The sequence below is a fragment of the Tetrao urogallus genome, assembly GCF_951394365.1.
Source record: "Tetrao urogallus genome assembly, chromosome: 15".
Lineage (NCBI taxonomy): Eukaryota > Metazoa > Chordata > Aves > Galliformes > Phasianidae > Tetrao > Tetrao urogallus.
The window spans coordinates 8,140,917-8,159,814 of NC_136828.1; the positions used below are offsets into that span (position 1 = coordinate 8,140,917).

Consider the following 18,898-nt stretch of genomic DNA (forward strand, 5'->3'; position numbering starts at 1 on the left):
TTTCCGCCCGCCGCTCTCAGCCAATCCCCGCTCTCAGCCAATCCCCGCTCTCAGCCAATCCCTGCGCTCAGCCAATCCCCGCGCCCGCCGGCGCCGGGGGGCGGAGTTTGTCGTCCGGGGGCGGTGCCCTTAAAGCCGGGAGAACGCTACCCGGGGGCGAGATTGGAGGAGATCCGATTGGCGGGCGGGGCCGAGGGCAGAGCGGCGACTGGCGGGCGGGACAGTGGGCGGGACAGTGGGCGGGACAGTGGGCGGGACAGTGGGCGGGACAGTGGGCGGGACAGTGGGCGGGACAGTGGGCGGGACAGTGGGCGGGACAGTGGGCGGGACAGTGGGCGGGACAGTGGGCGGGGCTACGGGGGCCGGCGCTACGGGGGCCGGCGCGGCCCAGCGCGCAGCGGCAGCGTTTCCCGGCGCCCCCCGCGGCAGATTGTACACAATCATCATGGCCGCTGTCTCATCCGCCGCCGCCGAAGGTAGGAGCGAGCGGCCCGGGACGACTCGGGGCCGGGGCCGGCGGGGCGGGGCCGGCTCGGCGCGGGGCGGGGCCGGCCGCGGTAGGCGGAACGCCGAGGGTCGGAGCCGGGCGGCTCCGCGGGGCCGGGCTCTTCCCCTCCGCTCCCCGCAGGTGCCGCGGAGCCGGGCATGGAGGCCGAGGCGCCGGGCTGCGGCGGGGAGGGCGGCTCGCCGCGGGGCGAGGGGTGCCGGGCCGGACCGGCTGGCGCCGTCAGCAACGGCAGCGACACGGAGAGCGGGCAGGAGCTGGTGGAGCTGCGGGTGATCTGGAACAAGAACAAGTACGACGTGAAGTTCCGCCTGGACAGCACGGGTGCCGACCTGAAGCAGAAGATCCACTCGCTGACAGGTGCGTGGGGCGGCCCCCAGGCCCCGTTCCGGCTGCCGCCCTCTGACCCGTCCTCGTTCCCCTCAGGCCTGCCGCCCGCCATGCAGAAGGTGATGTTCAAGGGGCTGCTGCCCGAGGAGAAAACGCTGCGAGAGATCAAAGTCACCAACGGTGCCAAGATCATGGTGGTGGGCTCCACCATCAACGACGTGCTGGCTGTCAACACGCCCAAGGATGCGGCGCAGCAAGAGGGGAAGGTGGAGGAGAGCAAGAAGGAGCCGCTCTGCAGGCAGAAGGTGCCGGGGTCCAGGAAGCCTTTGGGGATGGGGTGGGTGGGACCGTGTGCTGCTTGTGCCGTGCTGTGTGCCCCCTGGTTGTGGGGAGGCCTGGCAGGGCTGTGTGGTCCCCCCGGGGCTGTAAGCAGTGGAAGCGTTTTGTGTTGTTAGCATAAGCAAAGCCAATGTTAATTATATCTCACAGCTAACTAGTTTTTGTTGGTGTAATACAACTGGATTTCTAAAAAGTGTCTTTAAAGTGGGTGTGGGGGCAGTTCCCTCCGTGCTGAAGGCAGCTTGGCTGCTGAGCATCCCCCTCACAACTGGGACTCCCTCCTGTAGCACCGTTCTGTGGCTGCACTGCAGTGCTGTGGGCTGGAGGAGGATTTTCAGCTCACGGAGTCAGCGACCTCCCTCAGATGAACTAGATTAAAGACTTAAAATGTACACCATTGATCTGCAACCTTCATGAGACGTGCTTTTGTTTTTCTATAATTTATCATAGTTCACGTTCACTGTAAGTTCCATCATTGCTTAAAGGTACTCAGCAACTTATGAGCTCTGAGCATGGTTTTCTTGGTTACTACTGCTCTAATCTTCCTGTTTGGTGCTGTGTTGCGGTATGCTGCACTGTCAGATCTAGAGGACTTTCTGCCATTCACTGAATATAACCCCTGACTGTTAAAAACTGTCTTGCCCAGTGCCAACCATGTGACTCAGCATGTACTTTTCAAAGTGCAACTTGTATTCTTTTTACGTGTATATATTTATGTATTTGTGCATCCTGCAAAGGATGCATACCCTTATATGCATTATATTGGGATTTTATTCATCTCTGTAATTTATTCAGGCTATTATAGGGAGTGCTCGGTTAACTTTGAAAATTAACTGTTTCCTGCGTGATAAATGACTATGGATAGTCTTTAACTGTCTCCTAGTGCTATTGGGATCTGTTGGATTCAGGGTGTGTTGGAAGTAAATTGAGAAACTCTGTTGTGTTTCTGTAAATTCTCATTTCTGTTTTTATATTGTAGCAACACAGAAAAGTATTGGATAAAGGAAAACCTGACGATGTGATGCCTTCTATTAAAGGTGTTCAGGTAGGTGAGTGGGCACCTGGGGCAGTGTCACAATCAGAGTTGGTTTGAGACCAACTGTGCTGGTTTTAGCTTTCCTTTCTGTTTGGGAACAGAACTGCTAAATTGGATTGTTCTTATGCTTCAGAAAGTAAGAAGATGCAGCTTTTCCTGTTCCTGTTTCCCTGTGACTTACCACGTTGCCTTTGTTGTAGGAGCACCTACCAGCTGTGCCATTATCTGGCATGTACAACAAATCGGGGGGGAAAGTAAGATTGACCTTTAAGCTCGAGCAAGACCAGCTATGGATTGGTACAAAAGGTGAGAAATGCTAAAACTCTGAGGTGGTTAATTGGTAATTGGAGTATAAGAAAACTGTGGGAATGAGAAATATCTTCTGGCGTGACTGCGTTGTGTTTAAGAGATAATATTGTCTCGTTCCTTCAAAACTAAACTCTGCTGCTGTTTCTCAAATGCCATTCTCTCAGATCATTGGACATTAGCTGATGTGTTATTTCTGTTCTTGAAAAGCTTGAGCTTAGTGGTGCCAGTAGGTGTGTGTTCCAGTCTGCTACTCGTAGATCCAAACGTGAATTACAATATTTGGCATTTCTCATGTATCTCAAAAGCACTGCATAAACATTGGTTCAATGCCAGCATCTCATAGAGGCCCGATGATTTGGCTGAGACTCTGCAGATTCATAGAACTGGGAATAAGAGTAGGAGTGTTGGCATGTTTGTCGTTATCTGTCCTTCCAACAAAAATTAGGGGGGTGTCTTGTTTCACTGATGTGCAACTGCAGGAACTACAGCGTGTGTTGCTGTGCAGAGGAATCAGTTTACTGTCTCGAGTGGTGCCAGGAGGAGCTGAAAGTGCTGTGGTGATAGCATGCAGCACTGAGAGTATCTCAGAGAATCCCCTGCCTCCAAAGGAAGCTGTGCACTTTTAGTTTGACCGGGATGGGACAGTAATTGTAATGAATAGAAGGGCTTGCTTACTGTGCCAGTAAAGACACCTAATTGGGTGTAGTATCAGCTTTGGATGGCACATTAAGCTGCTACATTATTTCCAAAGTAAGCAGAAATCTCCTCTCCTACCTACAACAAACTTGATTGTGAAAACTTTCTGGCTTTAAAAACTCTATGGCTCCCCTTGGAGTAGCATCTCTTAGGCCAAGTAACAGAGATTATGTATCTTCCCTTCTATAGGTCGGGCAGCTGAGTTTTTTTTGTCATTGATAATGTATTCAAAATGCGTGGTTAATGTTTAGGTAATCAATACTCTTACCTTGTACATCAGTTTCAAGTTCAGTATTTCTGAAGTGCTCTAGATTACTGCTTCTTAAGCTTTGAAACTTGATTCTTCACGTAATTGACTGTCTTTAATATAACCTGTTTCCCTACTTCCCGAAATTAGCAGCAGCTTACTTCCTTCAGGGACTGGCTGTAATTGCTGGCTGTTGTTAGGGGAAGAACTCCTTCCTGCTGTGAGAAATGTGTGGCACATACCATGCAGCAGGGCTAGGATGAACACAACTGGCTGTTAACGTGGTTTTTTCATTTGTCAGTCCTGGAAAACTGAAACTGATTCTTTTGTCTTTACATCATGATGTTTATTTCCTTGGGGTTAAGTCCTCAGAAAGGAGTGGGGGCATAAGAGAGAAATCTGCCACTAGTGATGTTCTTTGTGCTTGTTGGTGGCATCAGGCTGCAGGAATTGTAGCCATCTTCTCGCTGTTTCTTTCCCTGTTTACCCATAAATGTTTCTTTGCCTGTGCTCATAAAGCAACCATGGAGCATTTTCTCAGGATGAAGAAAGCTCACTTTGCTCAGCTGTCTTCAGCCTTGTAGTTCTGTATAATCCTTGATAGTCAGTCCTGAATGCTCTCCCCTGGCCTGGCTCTGACTGTGAGTGCTGTGCTGGTAAGAGTGGAGTTTTTGGAAGTAATGGAGGTGGTGTTTGAAGTTAGCGTGACATTCTGCTTCCTCATACATCAGAGATAATGCTTTGATCAATTTTAATGTAGAGAGAACAGAAAAGTTACCCATGGCGTCCATTAAAAATGTGGTGAGTGAACCTATTGAAGGACATGAGGATTATCACATGATGGTAAGTAACGTCTCCACTTCAATATCATTCCAGTTACAGAATATGCAGAAGTAAAGCTATCAGAATAGAGCAGTGCTGAAACTGAAAGCAGTACCAGCTTGGTGTGTTGTGGAATGTCAAAATGTCAACATTGTCTGCTAACACAATGTAAATATTTGGGCTGGCACACTGAGTGTCTGCTACTCTGTGGAAATCTGGGCTGGTTTCACAAGTGTCAGTGCAAATTAGTATCCTCTCTCTTTTGACAGCACTTTTTTTTTTTTTTTTTTTTTTTACTGCTGTAATAGCTTAACTCAGGATTTCTTAATATTAGAGAGACTTTTCTTTATCTAGTTTAATTTCTGCTTTCTACTGTATTCTGTTTGTATAAACAGGCCTTGTTGGACATTTAAAAGTGAAAAGTGATTTGATTCTGTAATATTTTTCCCCGTGGGATTTTCTGAAAAACTGCTATTGGGTGCAGGAAAGTAACACAGTTAAGAGGAGAGCAGTGCTGATTCTGCTGGACTTTTTTTGTCTGTTTCTTTTAATCTCTGGTTTCTTTTGAGGTTTTGCTTTATGGAGCACAATAAGTAACCTCTAACGCTGAAGTAAGTTGCTCATATGAGTTTGTGCCCGTTTTTAGGGGTACCATCTGCAGGAGGGAGCTGGTCGAGTCTTTGCTCAAATATGTGGTTTTTGATTACTGATAAAAGAAAAGTCCTCTTCTGGATATGATACAATAATGATTCCGAGGCAAGGGTGGAGGTTATCGGCATGCTATGGTGCTCGTCCTCTCCTCTACCTGCTGACAGAACTAGAGAACAGGACATTATCTAAATCTATTTTAATCTGTGAGATTTCACCAATTAAAACATGATCACTGCCTAATTAGTTCCTGCTCAGCTTCCTAGCTCTGCGCATTCTGCATTCCGGTAGTTGCTGTACAGACTCATCCTTGGGTCACACAGTACGTTCTGTCTTCCAGAGTAAATTCCTCACGGCCTTGAAACTGGCTGAGAGATTTTGCTGCAGCGAGAGTCTCTTAAAAGGAAAGAGCTCATCGCTGCCTACTTTGCAGCTGCTTCACAGAGGGCCGCTTCCTTTAATTTCGTATGAAATGCATGTAGTGCACAGAGGTGTTTGGAGGAGGCCCTGCTGTAGCAGGCTTGTGTGATTGTGCAGAGGATAAACGTGCGTCCTCTCTGTCTGCTATCAGCTGTTCTGTTTCCCGTTTGTAAATGTTGTTGTTCTTGACTTTGCAGGCATTTCAGCTGGGCCCAACAGAAGCGTCTTACTACTGGGTCTATTGGGTACCAAATCAATATGTTGATGCAATCAAAGACACGGTGCTGGGAAAATGGCAGTATTTTTGAAAGCACGCTCACCTCTGGCACAGGAAAATGACACAAAGCTAAGGACACTGCTGGGAGAGGCCTCCAGCATGCCTGGATGTGACAGTCCTGGAACTTATTAATAAAATATGATAAAAGAGGCATTGATGGAAGCCAGAGGTGATGTTCTTTCACCATTAGTTTACTTTTAACTTAAAATTTTCACCATCCCTTTTCTGCAGTCAGCTTCAACCGTATTTAAAGCAAAATGCAGTGGAAATCAATAAATTCTAATTCACAAAATATTGTGTGTAATACACTTAAATCTGCTGAGAGTTGATCTTCCAATTTAGTTTTAAAAAGAAACTATTACAATGTATTACTGAGGCTTTTTTTACATGGTTTGAACAAAAACAACTATTTTCATAATCTTTCAGTTACGAGCATTAGACTTAATTTAGTGACTTGGTTGTGACTGAGAATTTCAGAACCAGTTTATTTTTAGAAATAAACTTGAAGCAGTGTAACAGTATGCAAAATGGATGTTCAGCAAGCCATATTCTGCTGGCCCTTTTCTTTCGGGTTTGAATCTTTGGTGGCAAAACTCTGCATTTATTTGTTTGTTAAACCCAAAGATGCCCTCCCTTTTTTTTGTTTTGTTTAATTTCCCCCTCTCTCCCAGTGCTGGAAGCTGTTTGTTGATACTCCGTGGCACGTTTGGAGCAGAGGAACACCGCTGTGGATGTTCTGTAAGCACTGTGACCCGGTGCTGCTCACTGTCCTGCTTTGTGCCACCGTTGTTTCCCTCTCTGCTCCACTTGTGCCCGGAGTGCTGCGTTTTGGAGCTCTGTGCACACTGCAGCCCTGGGTCACATTGCAGCTGTTGTGACGATGCTTTCCTGTCTGAATGGAAAACAAACCTACAGAAATTTCCGGGCTCTGTGACCGTGCTGCTGTGTGTGAAACAGTAACGCAGGTCTTGCAAAGGAGGCAAACCTGATGGGCTTTCCTTCCCCTGTGTGTGTTGGGGAGGACAGAGGTGGGAGAGGGAAGTTCTGATGCCATTTTGCATCGTAAATAACTGCAGTAGCCTTTTGTGATCCAAATCTGAAAGCGTATGGGTATCTTCTTCAGTGAACCCTGCCAGACCAGGGGGATCTGTATCTGTCCAGCAACTGACCTTCTGAAATTTCAGTTACCTTCCAGCTTTTCTTTGGCTCAAGTTTACAGTAAGTTCTTACAGTAAGTTCTTGCATCCAGTTCTGTCTGAAATACCGTTCTGTGCCATTGGTTTGTGGTATTCGGTGTCATCTCAGCAATTAACGTGCCATTTATCTCAGGTTTTCTGCAAGGACCTTCCAGTCCTGACAAGGTGCACACCCCTACCGGATTGTATGTGCAGTCAGACTGAGTCAGTCTGGCTGTGTGTTAAATCTGCAGCTAACAGATCGCTGTTTGGTTTTGGTTGTTTTAACCCTGTAAGCTTAATGTTCCTCGATCCAAATAGCTCAGCATTTTGTGAAACTTGCTTAGAAATATCCTTTTAGGAACAGCTGAACTGACTATATTCCATATCCATTTTTCACTTGCCTTGAAATAGCCCAGTTGAAACTCAGCAGGTGCAAACTCCTCAAAGTATTTTGTTTTATCCGAGAGTTTTGGGAAAGTGTTCACTTCATGGTATATGTTAAGAGTGCTTATTTACCTGTAGGTTCTTGATAGCAATGTAAGCAGCTTTTGTTTTGTCCTTTCAGTTAGAGCATTGATGCAGTACGAATTGTAAAGGTGTTCCATATCCAAGGTAGAAACTAGTGATGTTCTGGTTACTCCCATAGTGTGAGGTCTCTGCCTGTGGTGCTGCAGCAATGCAGGAGCCCTGGGGGCTGCAGGCGGGGGCTCTTGCAGTGGGTTGGAGGTAGCAGTTCTTCTGTCACTCTTACTTTCTGATTGCCAGTGCAGGTGTTAAAGCTTTAATTTTAACTTTCAGTCCCTGGTGGAAGGTGTATGTGCTGCAGCATTCCAACATTTGTTAGAGCTGGTGTATGAGGGTAATTAATGATGCTGGTGTCTTCTGTCCCCTGGGTTCACCTTTGCACTCATCTGTCTCTTTTATTCTGGCTGTCAGCTCCACTCACTGCCTGGCTTGCTTGGAGCTCTCTGCATCCATTCACACTCTATTTCCTCCCCTGTTCTTTCCTTGTCTTGCCTCTAAGAGGACTTGTCTGTGGCTCAGCTCCTTCCCCAGCTGCCATGGGTCTGGGTTTGGTGCAGGATCATGGTGAGTACGCATGGCACCATGGGCACTGCCCACTGCCATGGCCAGAGGGCACCAAGAGCAGCAGTGTGTCTTACCTGCACCTTCCCAGCCTGTCCTACCCTGTGCTGGGAACAGCAACTTGTCTCAAACTGAGTGTGAAAGTTGGGGGTTACAAAGCAGCTTTAGATATGAAGAAGAAAAAATTATAAACAAAGATGATCAAAAGTGGCCCTGTTTAGGTGCTTCTTTTCTATTTAAGTTTGATTTGAAGACTTGAATTTCTTTTATTCTATGTGTAAAATTTAATTTAAAATATAGGAAAGTGATGCTTACTGGAAATGCTTTAATTGGTGTTTGTTGGGTCGTTACAGCGGGTTTCTCAGGAGTTCTTTGAAGCCAATATTCCTCCTGAATTTAGCAGCATTTCTTTTAAGATCCTCTCTTTTGGAAGGATGTGGAGCTCTGTATCTTCTGCTGCGTGCCCATTACTCTGAGGTGGTTACTGTCATTGATCAATAACATCCAAGAGAGCATGCTGTGTGTTTAGCCCTGCTGTGCTGCAGCCCGTGTGACCAGAGCTGTGTGCCAAGCTTCTCTGGGTTTTCTCTGAGAGCTGTGGTGCTCCCCAGGGCTGGTGGGCACGGAGCAGTGCTGTGCAGGAGGCAGCTTTGGTCCCTGCTGAGGCACAGTGTCAGATGTGATGTGAAGATGTAAGCAGTGCTTTCAGTTGGCTGATGAAGGTTGCTTTGAGATCCAGTATGTATTCTTCCATAAGATTTCTGGTAATAGCTGCAGTGATTCCTATGCAAAAGCTTAATTACTTCACTTAAACAACAATTTGATGCCTTTCTATGGAGATCGTTTCCCTGTTGTGTGTACAAGTGTCATTTCCCACGAGCTGTTTTTGGGGGTTCCTTAGGAAACCATACCAGGTGTGTCGGGTTTACTGCTCAGTGATGGAAGCAACCAGAACACAAATGCGTAGTGGCAGCTGCAATCTCCACCCCACTGCTGCCCTGTCTCCCCCAGCAGCCCTGTTTGCTACTCGGGGTGCTCCACCTCCCCCAGTGCTGTTCCCACATCCCCTGCCTGCTGCCAGGGTCCCTTTCCTCTCCTTGTTCAGAGCACAGCATTCCTTCTGCAGCCACTTTGCATCCCGAGCATGAACGATTCCTGGATTCGTTTTTCATCTGGGTTTTTAAAAGATATCATTTAAATTTTGTTTGGGTCCGATGACAGAATGTATCCTGCATGAAACTGCTGCATTATTTACACATTTTTCATATCAAGTTTAAAGTAAATAAGTAATTTCTGTTAGTGACAGAGTCTGATGAGAAACAGGTAACTAAAATCATAAAAGAGAGTAGGGGAGATGAGTTCCAGGACCCAGACGAGCTGTTCACACATCTGGCACACACACATCTCACACACACGGTGCCATGTCAGCCCCAGTGCTCTGTGCCCGCTGTCCATGCTCTGTGGCTGCCCATGCCCCTCCAGCACAGCGTTCCCACCCAGCACTGTGCCAACCCCACGCAGCAAAGTTTGCTTTCAGGCCTCCCTTCCCTTGTTGGCTTTCTCTTTCCCTCTGTAACCTTATTTCCCAATCAAACTGTTTTCATTCTGTGCCACGTCCCCCTGTTGCCTTCAGCCACGGATTTGCTCTCTGCACTCCCGAAGGTTCACGATGTCTTATCCATGTTCTGAGCAATTCTTGTTTTAAAAACTAAAAGATCTTCGATGTTTGTGTCCACTGCAGATTTATTTTAAATGGAATATGTAAGTACCATATTTAATGGTATTTTTAAATAATCTATTGCCTATTTCTGGGGAGCGGGAGATGACATATTTAGTCTTAGATTTGCACTGCTGGATTTTTTAAGTGTAACCTTGACTGGTTATCCTATTGTTTTATTCTGTAAGATTAATTAGTCTTATGAATTAAAGTTTGATAATGAAGTCTGTCTGTGTTGCAGTCTTTGGGCATTCTGCACACACCAACTGCAGCTCATGGCTGGGGCCTGGTGTGTGCCTGTGTGTGTCACAGCTGGGAGCCCCTGCACCGGGGCTGATCCTGATGCCATCAGCGTTGCTCTCTGGGAGCGGTTATTTCAGCTCGGTGCTTTACGTTGCTAATTACAAAAGGAGGTGGGTTACAGGCGGTACTTCCTTAGCTCCCTGTTCACCCGTAGGCTACAGCCTTGGTTTAGTTCATAGGATGCCCGTATCGTGCTGAGTGTGCCCAGCCAGTATCCTTATATGGGCAGGGTCAGCCCCCAAAAAGCAGATGCCCCTACAGCCCTGGCTCTCAAAGCTTAGCATGTGCTGTCCCGTGTTTGTTACTGGCTTTAGAAACTTCCCCCCCTCCCCGTCGAGCGAGAGGAGGAAGAATGGGATGAGATAAACTTACAGCGTTAGTGCCGCAATAAAGTTCAACGCAGATGATAACATACGTGCGTCAGATGGAGTAACGTCCCTTCAGCGCGATATCGAGGCGCGCTGTAAATCATAAGGGGCAATGTCATAATCTGCAGGGTCGGGAGGGGGGATCTGCGCGCGCTCCCCTTCCCCTCTAGCGTGTCTTGGCGCATCAGATCCCCGGCGCTGCCGCAGGAGAGGCAGCCCAGCGTATCGGCACGGCGCGGCGCAGCTCCCGCAGGCGCTGCCCGGACCGCCCACCCCCCGCCCCGTCCCCGTACGGCCGCCCCGGGCCGGGAGGGGGCGGCGGGGAGGAAACCGCGTCCTGGTTCCGGCCCGGCCCCGCCGCCTCTCGGGCGATAGCGTGGCCCCGCCCGGCCCCGCGCTGTGCCCCCGGCATGCCCGGGCCATGAGCGGCCCCGCCGCGCTGCTCTCCGAGCTGCTGCTGCTCCTCGTGCTGCTCCGCGCGCCTCCCGCGCAGGTACGGGGTGAGCGGGGCTGAGCGGGGCTGAGCGGGGCTGAGCGGGGCTGAGCGGGGCTGAGCGGGGCTGAGCGGGGCTGAGCGGGGCTGAGCGGGGCGCGTGGTTCCGCGAGCGGCGCTGAGGGGTGCGCGGAAAGCTGCCGTGGGACGGCCGAGTGCGGGAGCGGAGGGTGCCAGAAGGAGAAAAGAGGGACGGAGCTGCGGGGGCCGAGGGAAGGTCGGAGGGACGGAGGGAGGCTGCGGCAGTGACATCCGCGGCTCTGCTGGGGCGGAGGTGTCGGTTCCGGACCCCCCGACGACCCTCAGTGCCGCGCCACCGGGATGGATTTCTGCGGGAGGTCCCCGGGGATGACGCATCTGTCGGCCCCGCTGCGACCGCCGCTGTGTGCTGCGGACGGGCACCCAGCAGCTCCGCGGCCAGGAGTTGCGCTGGGTCCTGCTCTTTAGCCTGGCCGGGTCCTCAGGCTGAGCCCTGTGCTTGGTTCACGGCCGAGGACGTGGTGAGCTGCGGGTCAGAGCCGGTGCAGCGGTGGGATGAGCAGCCGGGGTCCCGTGCACCGAGCGTCGGTGTGCAGTCGGGCAGCAGGTGCTGTCCGCGCGCTTCCTGTGCCGTGTCGCTCCCGTCCCCATCCTGTTTGCCGATGGGGCGAGGCCAGAGGGTGAGCGCGGCGGTGAGCTGGCGTTTGCGAATGTGGACACGGCACACGGAAACAGCAGTTCCCTTCTTCGCAGTAGGTTTGCCATTGGTCCTTTATCATAAAGGCAGCTGAAGCGCACGGCTGTGAGAGCCTGCACCATTAGTTGCACTTCTGGCATTAAAACTCGCCCAACAAGTTTGCTTCTGGAAGGAGCTGGTGGCCAGGCTGCATGTGTCAACTTCGGGAGGGGCCATGGGGACAGCAGGACAGGCACCCCACAGCCAGCCCTGCAGGCACAGCATGCCCCAGAGCACCAGCGGTTTGGCACTTCTGCCACCCATTCATAAAGCACAGCACCTCTTAGCAGATGTCATCCTCTGCCATTCCGTATCGCAGACCTGATGGCTGGGTGTGCTGTGCTCAGCACAAAAGGTTTTCTTCACCTGGGAGCAGGGAGGACCTCGGTCTGCTTCCCTGCAGCTTGCTCCCCTGCTGCTCTCTGAGATCCACACAGCACAGTGCTATCGGATGGCACAGGTTCTACAAGGTGGCACAGTGCTGTTGGGTGGCACAGCACCAGGCTCATCCTCAGTCCATCCGTGCCCTGAGGACCCAATTTCTGCCCACAGTGCCTCAAAGATAGCGCAGTGACTGTCCCAGAAACTCTGCTCTTCATATCAACGCTGGATGGAAACCTCCATGCAGTCAGTAAGAGCACTGGCGATGTCAGGTGGACTCTGAAGGACGGTGAGTGGCAGCCCAGGGCTCACCCACAGCTCTGTGCACACCCCAGGGCTGCCGGGCACAGCTCTGTCCCTGCATGGCTGCTGGCAGAGAGCATTGGCTGTGCTGCTGGCTGTGACTATTCTGGGTCTGACATGCAAATAGGTCTGCCCTAAGCATGCCAGCACATGGCTGTGTGTAAACACTGCCACGCTGTCCCCTGCGAGGGGTGAGGCTGCTGACGTGGTGTTTCACTCTCTTTTTCAGATCCCATTCTGCAGGTGCCGGTCTATGTCACAGAGTGAGTATTGCTGTCCTGCCAGACAGGCTGTTAGGCAGGAAGGAACCATCCAGGACGACTGCTGGAGGAGTTTTCTTACTGCATCACCTGCTCAGCCATTGATGTGTTCCCAGAGGTTGGGTGCAGTTCACATGTTGTTCTCCCACTTTTCAGACCAGCGTTTCTGCCAGACCCCAATGATGGCAGCCTATACATCCTGGGAGGGAAGAAAAAAGAAGGCCTGATGGTGAGTGGGGGGCTGCGGCTGACCTGTCCCCTCTGCTTCCCTGGGCTGTGGCAGCTGCTGGTCCTTGACACCATGATGTATTGGTTGTGTGGCGTGGGATGGCACAGCTGTGCTGGGCTGTGCTTTCTGGGAGCATCCCAGCCCAGCTCTGGGTGCAGGGAGGCTGCAGCTTGGGCTGGCTGTGGCATTGAGGCCACATGCTCTCTGTGTTATAGAAGCTGCCATTCACCATCCCAGAGCTGGTCCAGTCATCACCATGCCGCAGCTCGGACGGGGTGCTCTACACAGGTACGGGAGCTTGGACAGCACTGCTGCTGGGAAAAGTGCCTGATGTGTGAGTGTGGAACTGCAGGGAGGGAGTGGGGGGAGCTCATGGATGTGTGGCTGTGGGCTGGGAGAGGTGGGGAGGAGGCTGCTGCTGAGTGGGAGAGCAGCGCTGCAGAGCTGTAGGGCAAAGTGTGCTCTCATTGGCAGGGAAGAAGCAGGACACCTGGTTCATTGTGGACCCCAAGTCAGGGGAGAAGCAGACCACGCTCTCAACAGAGGCCTGGGATGGGGTGTGTCCCTCCAGCCCACTGCTCTACATCGGCCGCACACGTAAGGCTGTCCTCCCCTCCCTCACCCTGCGGGTCCCACGGGGTGCTGGGCTGTCCCACTGCCTCCATGGGGGCTGCTGCCATCCAGAGTGACCTGTGTGACTGCTGCCAGCAGCAGGCTCTGCTGTCCCTTTGGAAGTGGCAAAAGAGTGGAGAGTCTGGTTTTCTCCAGCAGCGCACTATGATGTTGGGTTCAGTGCTACCAGTGTGCTGGGGCTGGCACTGTCTTCATGCTGGCAGCTCCTGGGGTGTCAGCATTTCCTTTCCACATTCAAGGCATCATCCCCGTGGCACACAGTGACTGTGCTGCTCTGCTCTCACCCCAGAGTATGTCATCACCATGTACGACACCAAGACGAGGGAGCTGCGCTGGAATGCCACCTACTCTGACTACTCGGCACCGCTCTACGAGGAGTCCTACCCCTACAGTGAGTGTCACCAGCCCTGCCCACACTGGCTGGGCCGTGGTGCTGCTGCAGCTGAGACCTGGGCTGCCATGGCTGCTGGGGAATGCGGTTGCTGTGCCATGCTGTGCTGTGTTGTGCTAGGGTTCACCTGCCTGGCAGAGATGGAGCCATGGCTCTGGGACAGAGAAATATGTGTTTCTCTGGCAAAGACAGTTCCCTCAGCCCATTGCTGTGCCTTGCAGGACACTTGTGGAGCTGCGGGATGCATTGGGTCACCCAAGTCCACAGTGCTTGGCACAGGCAGGGGGATGCAGCCACACAGTCAGCACCTCTACATTGCCTCCCCCTCTGTGTCTATCCAGAAATGTCTCACTTTGCCTCCAGCGGGGACGGGCTGGTGGTGACACTGGACAAGGAGAGCGGCGAGGTGCTGTGGGCACAGAACTATGACTCACCCGTGGTTGGCATCTATGTGTGGCACCAGGACAGCCTGCGGCGTGTCCCCCACCTCAACCTGGCCATGGAGACACTGCGCTACCTGACCTTCCATTCGCAGGACATCCACCTCGCCCGCTGGGGCCACCAGAGCATGAAGGACTTCACGGCCACCAAGACCCAGCTGCTGTAGGTGACGCGGCGTGGGGTCCCACTGGGGCGGCTCTGGGTGGTGGCTTAGTGTGAGCGAAGCACTGTCACGGCTGCCACCACCTCGAGGGACGTGGGATGCATTGGCACTGGGGTTCTCATGCCTGCCTGTCCCACTGAGCTGATGCTGCACCCGCATTGCAGGCCAGCGCTGTACGTGGGGAAGCACGCAGCCAGCTTCTATGCCCTGACCTCCCTGGTGCACAGCAGTGTAGCACTGGTGGTGAGTATCTGAATGCCCGTGCCGTGCTGCATGTGCACCTCATCCCCATTGCCCCATCTTGCAGCCACAGGGCATCACGCTGGCCAGGATTGATGGCCCCACCACGGATGACGTGACCATGAGAGAGTCAGGAGAGTGTGAGATCACCCCCAGTACGGATGTCAAGTACCCACAGGGCAGCATCACCGCACTGCACAACCAGTGGCTGTTGATAGGTGTGTGGCTGCACACAGTCGTGGGAGTTGCCTTGCTGTGCAGCTACAGCTCTCAGCTCTGCTTTCCCCCACCCCAGGGCACCATGAGCTGCCTCCCGTGGTGCACACCACCATGCTCAGAGCTTTCCCTGAGAACCTGAGGAAGGCAACAGAAACCATCATTCCCCGCAGCTCTCCTGCCAGGACTGTGTTTGATGATGTGAGTGGCAAAGTACTGTGTATCACTGCTGTGCTGAGGGCACCTCAGGCCTTTAGAGGTGCATAGGTTGCATGGTGTCCCAGTGCATGGTGTCAGGGGGGGCCTGTGGGTCTCTCAGCTTTGGGAATAGCTGGGAGGAGAAGGAGCCGTGGGTGCCATTGTAACCCAGTATCCCCTCTCCTGCAGTTCCTGGCCCCCAGCAGTGTGGAGGATCTGGCTCTGCGGGGCAGTGAGGGGCACATCCCACCTGAGCCTGGCCATAGAGAGCAAACAGAGGTGTACCCAGATTCTGGTGATTGGGACCTGCTGCTGGCTGCTGTCGGCACAGCCCTGGTGGGCGGTGGGGTCCTGCTGCTCCTCGTCATGGTGCGTGGGATGCTACTGATACCGCCTCACAGAGCTAGGAGCCACAGGTATGCTAAGGACATGGGTGCTGGCAGCAGCTGAGAGGATTCCTCCTTTGTGCTTCAGAAGCTGCAGAAGCAGCACGAGGTGCAGCAGCAGCAACTGGAGAAGCAGATTCAGCTCTTGCAGCAGCAACAGCAGGAGATGCTGCTCCCACATCGCAGTTCCGGTGAGGGCATCCCTGCAGCACCCAAACAGCCAGCAGGAAGCAGGGGAAGTGCACCTGGGCTGCAGCCAAGTTCTGATCCCTGTGCCCCCACGGAGCTGGTGAATGGGACAGTGAGCATGAAGCCGGCAGTGTCTGCAGGTAGGTACTGAACCAATGTCCTTCACAGAGGAGTAATGCTGGAAGGCTGCAGGGTGTCTGCATTTCTCTGCAGAGGTGGAGCCCGACGTGGTTGTCGTTGGGAAGATTTCCTTTAACCCCAAGGATGTGCTGGGCCATGGAGCGGGAGGGACCTTCGTCTTCAGGTTGGTTTGTGGCACTGGGAGCCTTTCTGCTGTCACTATGGGCAGATGGCCCCTGCCTACATGTCGGCCCAGAGCCTCCAGCACAGTGAGGGGTGTGATTTTCCTACAGAAAACCTTAGCTGATCCTCTGTTATACAGCTCTGGGCATCCCTCCCTTGCTGGGGGGTTTGTGGCATTGCCTGGTGCCCGGCCATCTCTCTCCATCTGCACATAGGGGGCAGTTTGAAGGCCGGAATGTGGCCGTGAAGCGCCTTCTGCCCGAATGCTTCCACCTCGTGGACCGTGAGGTGCGGCTGCTGCAGGAGTCAGACGAGCACCCACATGTCGTGCGCTACTTCTGCACTGAGAAGGACAGGCAGTTCCACTACATCGCTATTGAGCTCTGCTCTGCCACGCTGCAGGAGGTGAGCACGCAGTCCCCCTATGCCGTGTGCTGCAATCACCCTGAGCATGGCAAGCCTTGGGCGAATGGCCTCCCTGTGAGCTCACACACCTGACATTCATCCTCTCCAGCTGTGCCCTGTTTGCTTCAGTACCAGCCCCAGCTCACCTCTCTGCCTCTCTGGTTGCAGTATGTGGAGAGCCCCAGCTTTGATCGGCACAGCCTGGACCCGGTGTCTGTCCTGCACCAGACCATGTCGGGGCTGGCGCACCTGCACTCGCTCAGCATCGGTGAGGCAGCGTCATCCCTGTGGATGGCATCCATCAGGGCGCCGTGTCCTGTTCTCAGCCATCACAGCAGCATCCCCTGACTCAGCCCTGCAGCTGCAGCACCACCTGCGGGTAATGCTGCAACCCGCCTCTTGCAGTTCATCGTGACCTGAAGCCCTGCAACATCCTCATCTCCGTCCCCAACAGCCACGGACAGATCCGAGCCGTCATCTCTGACTTTGGGCTGTGCAAGAAGCTGCAGGGCGGGCGGCACAGCTTCAGCCTGCGCTCTGGCATCCCTGGCACTGAGGGCTGGATCGCACCCGAGGTGCTGCAGGAGGCACCAAAGGAGAACCCTGTCAGTGAGCCATGTGTCCTGCTTAGCGCTCACCAGCTTTCCCCCTGCTGCCTCCTCCTTGCTTGCAGTGTGCTGCTGAAATGCACTATTCAGACCAGAGCTGTGGGAGCAAAATGCAGCCCCAGAACAGCAGTGCTCAGTGTCAGGGCTCCCTCAGGCAGTTTTTCTGCTGCATTGCTCCTTCCCAATGCAACGGCAGAGACTCATGGAGCAGGAATGCTGCTTCATCCCTCTGCTTCTTGGCTCTGCTTTGGCAAACATGGAGCAGGTGGAGGTTGCACACCTGCTTGTCCCAGTGAGCCTTGTGCTTGGGTCAGTTCATGTGGGTGCTGAGGGCAGCAACTGCTCTGCTGTGTTTGTCTGGCATGGCTGCAGCTGTCATGGGCTGTGAGGGGCCCATCTCCTGCCTGTGTCTTGCAGACGTGCGCAGTGGACATCTTCTCTGCTGGCTGTGTTTTCTACTACGTAGTGTCGGGAGGGCAGCACCCCTTTGGGGACAGCCTGCGGCGCCAGGCCAACATCCTGGCAGGTGCCTGCCAGCTGCCCTGCCTGCAGGAGGATGTGCATGGTGAGGCTGCAGTGGGTACCTGCAGTGCCTGCCCTGCTCTGAGCCCTCTGCCTGTCCTCGTGCCACCACCGCTTTGTTCTGTTCCGTGCACCAGACAAGGTTGTGGCCAGGGAACTGATCACATCCATGCTCAGCAGTGAACCCCAGAAGCGCCCCTCAGCCCCTGCTGTCCTCATGCACCCCTTCTTCTGGAGCGCAGAGAAGCAGCTGCAGTTCTTTCAGGTGTGCGCTGGGCACTGCATTACAGTGTGGGCATTGAATTTCTTCCTCTGATCTCACCTACACATCCCCATTGCATGGTGCAGGACGTCAGCGACCGCGTGGAGAAGGAGCCGGCCGAGGGGGCCCTGGTGACAGCTCTGGAGGCGGGCGGCCGTGCTGTGGTGAGGACAAATTGGAGGATGCACATCTCCCTGCCACTGCAGATGGGTAAGAAGTACTGGCCACGTGCCATGCCAATGTGGGAATACGCATGGAATGGAATGTTCCAGGTGCCAGAGGGCCCCGCAGCCAAATGCTAGAGGAGATAGAGGTGCAGGCAGTGCAGAGCAGATCCCCATGGCTGTGGGGCTATGCCCCCGGCTCTCACCTCACCCTCTCATCTGCTTTCCCCACAGACCTGCGCAAATTCCGCACTTACAAGGGCGGCTCAGTGCGTGACCTGCTGCGCGCCATGAGGAACAAGGTACGTCCTGCCTGCCCCCCAGCCTGCTCTGCCCTGCCATCCCTCACACCCCTCTTTTCCCGCAGAAGCACCACTACCATGAGCTGCCCACTGAGGTCCGTGAGGCGCTGGGCTCCGTCCCCGATGGCTTCGTGCAGTACTTCACCTCCCGCTTCCCCCGGCTGCTGCTGCACACACACAGCGCCATGCAGCTCTGCGCCCACGAGCGGCTCTTCCACCCCTACTACAGCTCTGAGCTGGGGGGCACAGGGAGGTGAGCAAAGTCAGCGTGGCTGCAGCACTGCTCCTCATGCCCCCGGCTGCCGGAGCATCGACCTTTGGGGCTCACCTGTATGGGACTCGGCAGCAGCCATCCTCCTGGAGGCCCCAGCACCTTCTGGCATCCTTCTCCCCACAGAGTTGGACAGGGTGAGATGAGGACACAGACACCGTGTGGTGTGTGCAGGGTCTGCCAAACCCACAGGAGCTTCTGTCTTTGCAAAACCTCAGGGTCAGACATAGCAGCCTGGAGACCAGAGAATAAAAATTCTCTACTGCAGATGTAGTATTTTAAGAAGCCAGGGAAGGAAAATAAAAAAAGTTTTCCTGAGAACAGCTGGAAGCACTGCAGCTCAGCTGCTGGAGCCCACAGGTCGCTCCTCAGATCAGCAGCCTTGTTCCCCCCTGGAGAAGCAGCTGTCTGCATGCTTAACACAGAGATGGGAGCAGGACTGATAGCACAGTGCTGACCCTGGACATGGTCCTTGTCCCCAGCTGACAGCACACAGATCAGTGCTCAGCATCTATCCCAGGGCCTTGGCCTCACTCATTGCA

At 53.4% G+C, this 18,898-nt stretch overlaps 2 protein-coding genes across 2 annotated transcripts; both read left to right on the top strand.

The window, feature by feature from the left end:
• Window positions 1–633: 633 nt before the first annotated feature.
• On the top strand, window positions 634–5,660 carry UBFD1 (ubiquitin family domain containing 1; the record flags this gene model as incomplete). The annotated part of the gene is made up of 6 exons (XM_079543097.1): window positions 634–865; window positions 932–1,140; window positions 2,154–2,219; window positions 2,411–2,516; window positions 4,223–4,305; window positions 5,550–5,660. Exons 1-6 carry the CDS (start codon window positions 646–648, stop codon window positions 5,658–5,660), a joined length of 795 nt encoding a protein of 264 aa, XP_079399223.1. The 5' UTR covers window positions 634–645.
• A 5,042-nt stretch (window positions 5,661–10,702) lies between these two features.
• Window positions 10,703–18,342, top strand: ERN2 (endoplasmic reticulum to nucleus signaling 2; the record flags this gene model as incomplete). The annotated part of the gene is made up of 22 exons (XM_079542662.1): window positions 10,703–10,774; window positions 12,042–12,159; window positions 12,403–12,436; window positions 12,590–12,662; window positions 12,878–12,950; window positions 13,137–13,259; window positions 13,585–13,686; window positions 14,028–14,289; window positions 14,455–14,533; window positions 14,598–14,748; window positions 14,826–14,947; window positions 15,134–15,313; window positions 15,419–15,659; window positions 15,733–15,823; window positions 16,038–16,227; window positions 16,396–16,495; window positions 16,633–16,832; window positions 17,253–17,400; window positions 17,495–17,622; window positions 17,706–17,829; window positions 18,018–18,085; window positions 18,151–18,342. 22 exons carry the CDS (start codon window positions 10,703–10,705, stop codon window positions 18,340–18,342), a joined length of 2,871 nt encoding a protein of 956 aa, XP_079398788.1.
• Window positions 18,343–18,898: the final 556 nt, after the last annotated feature.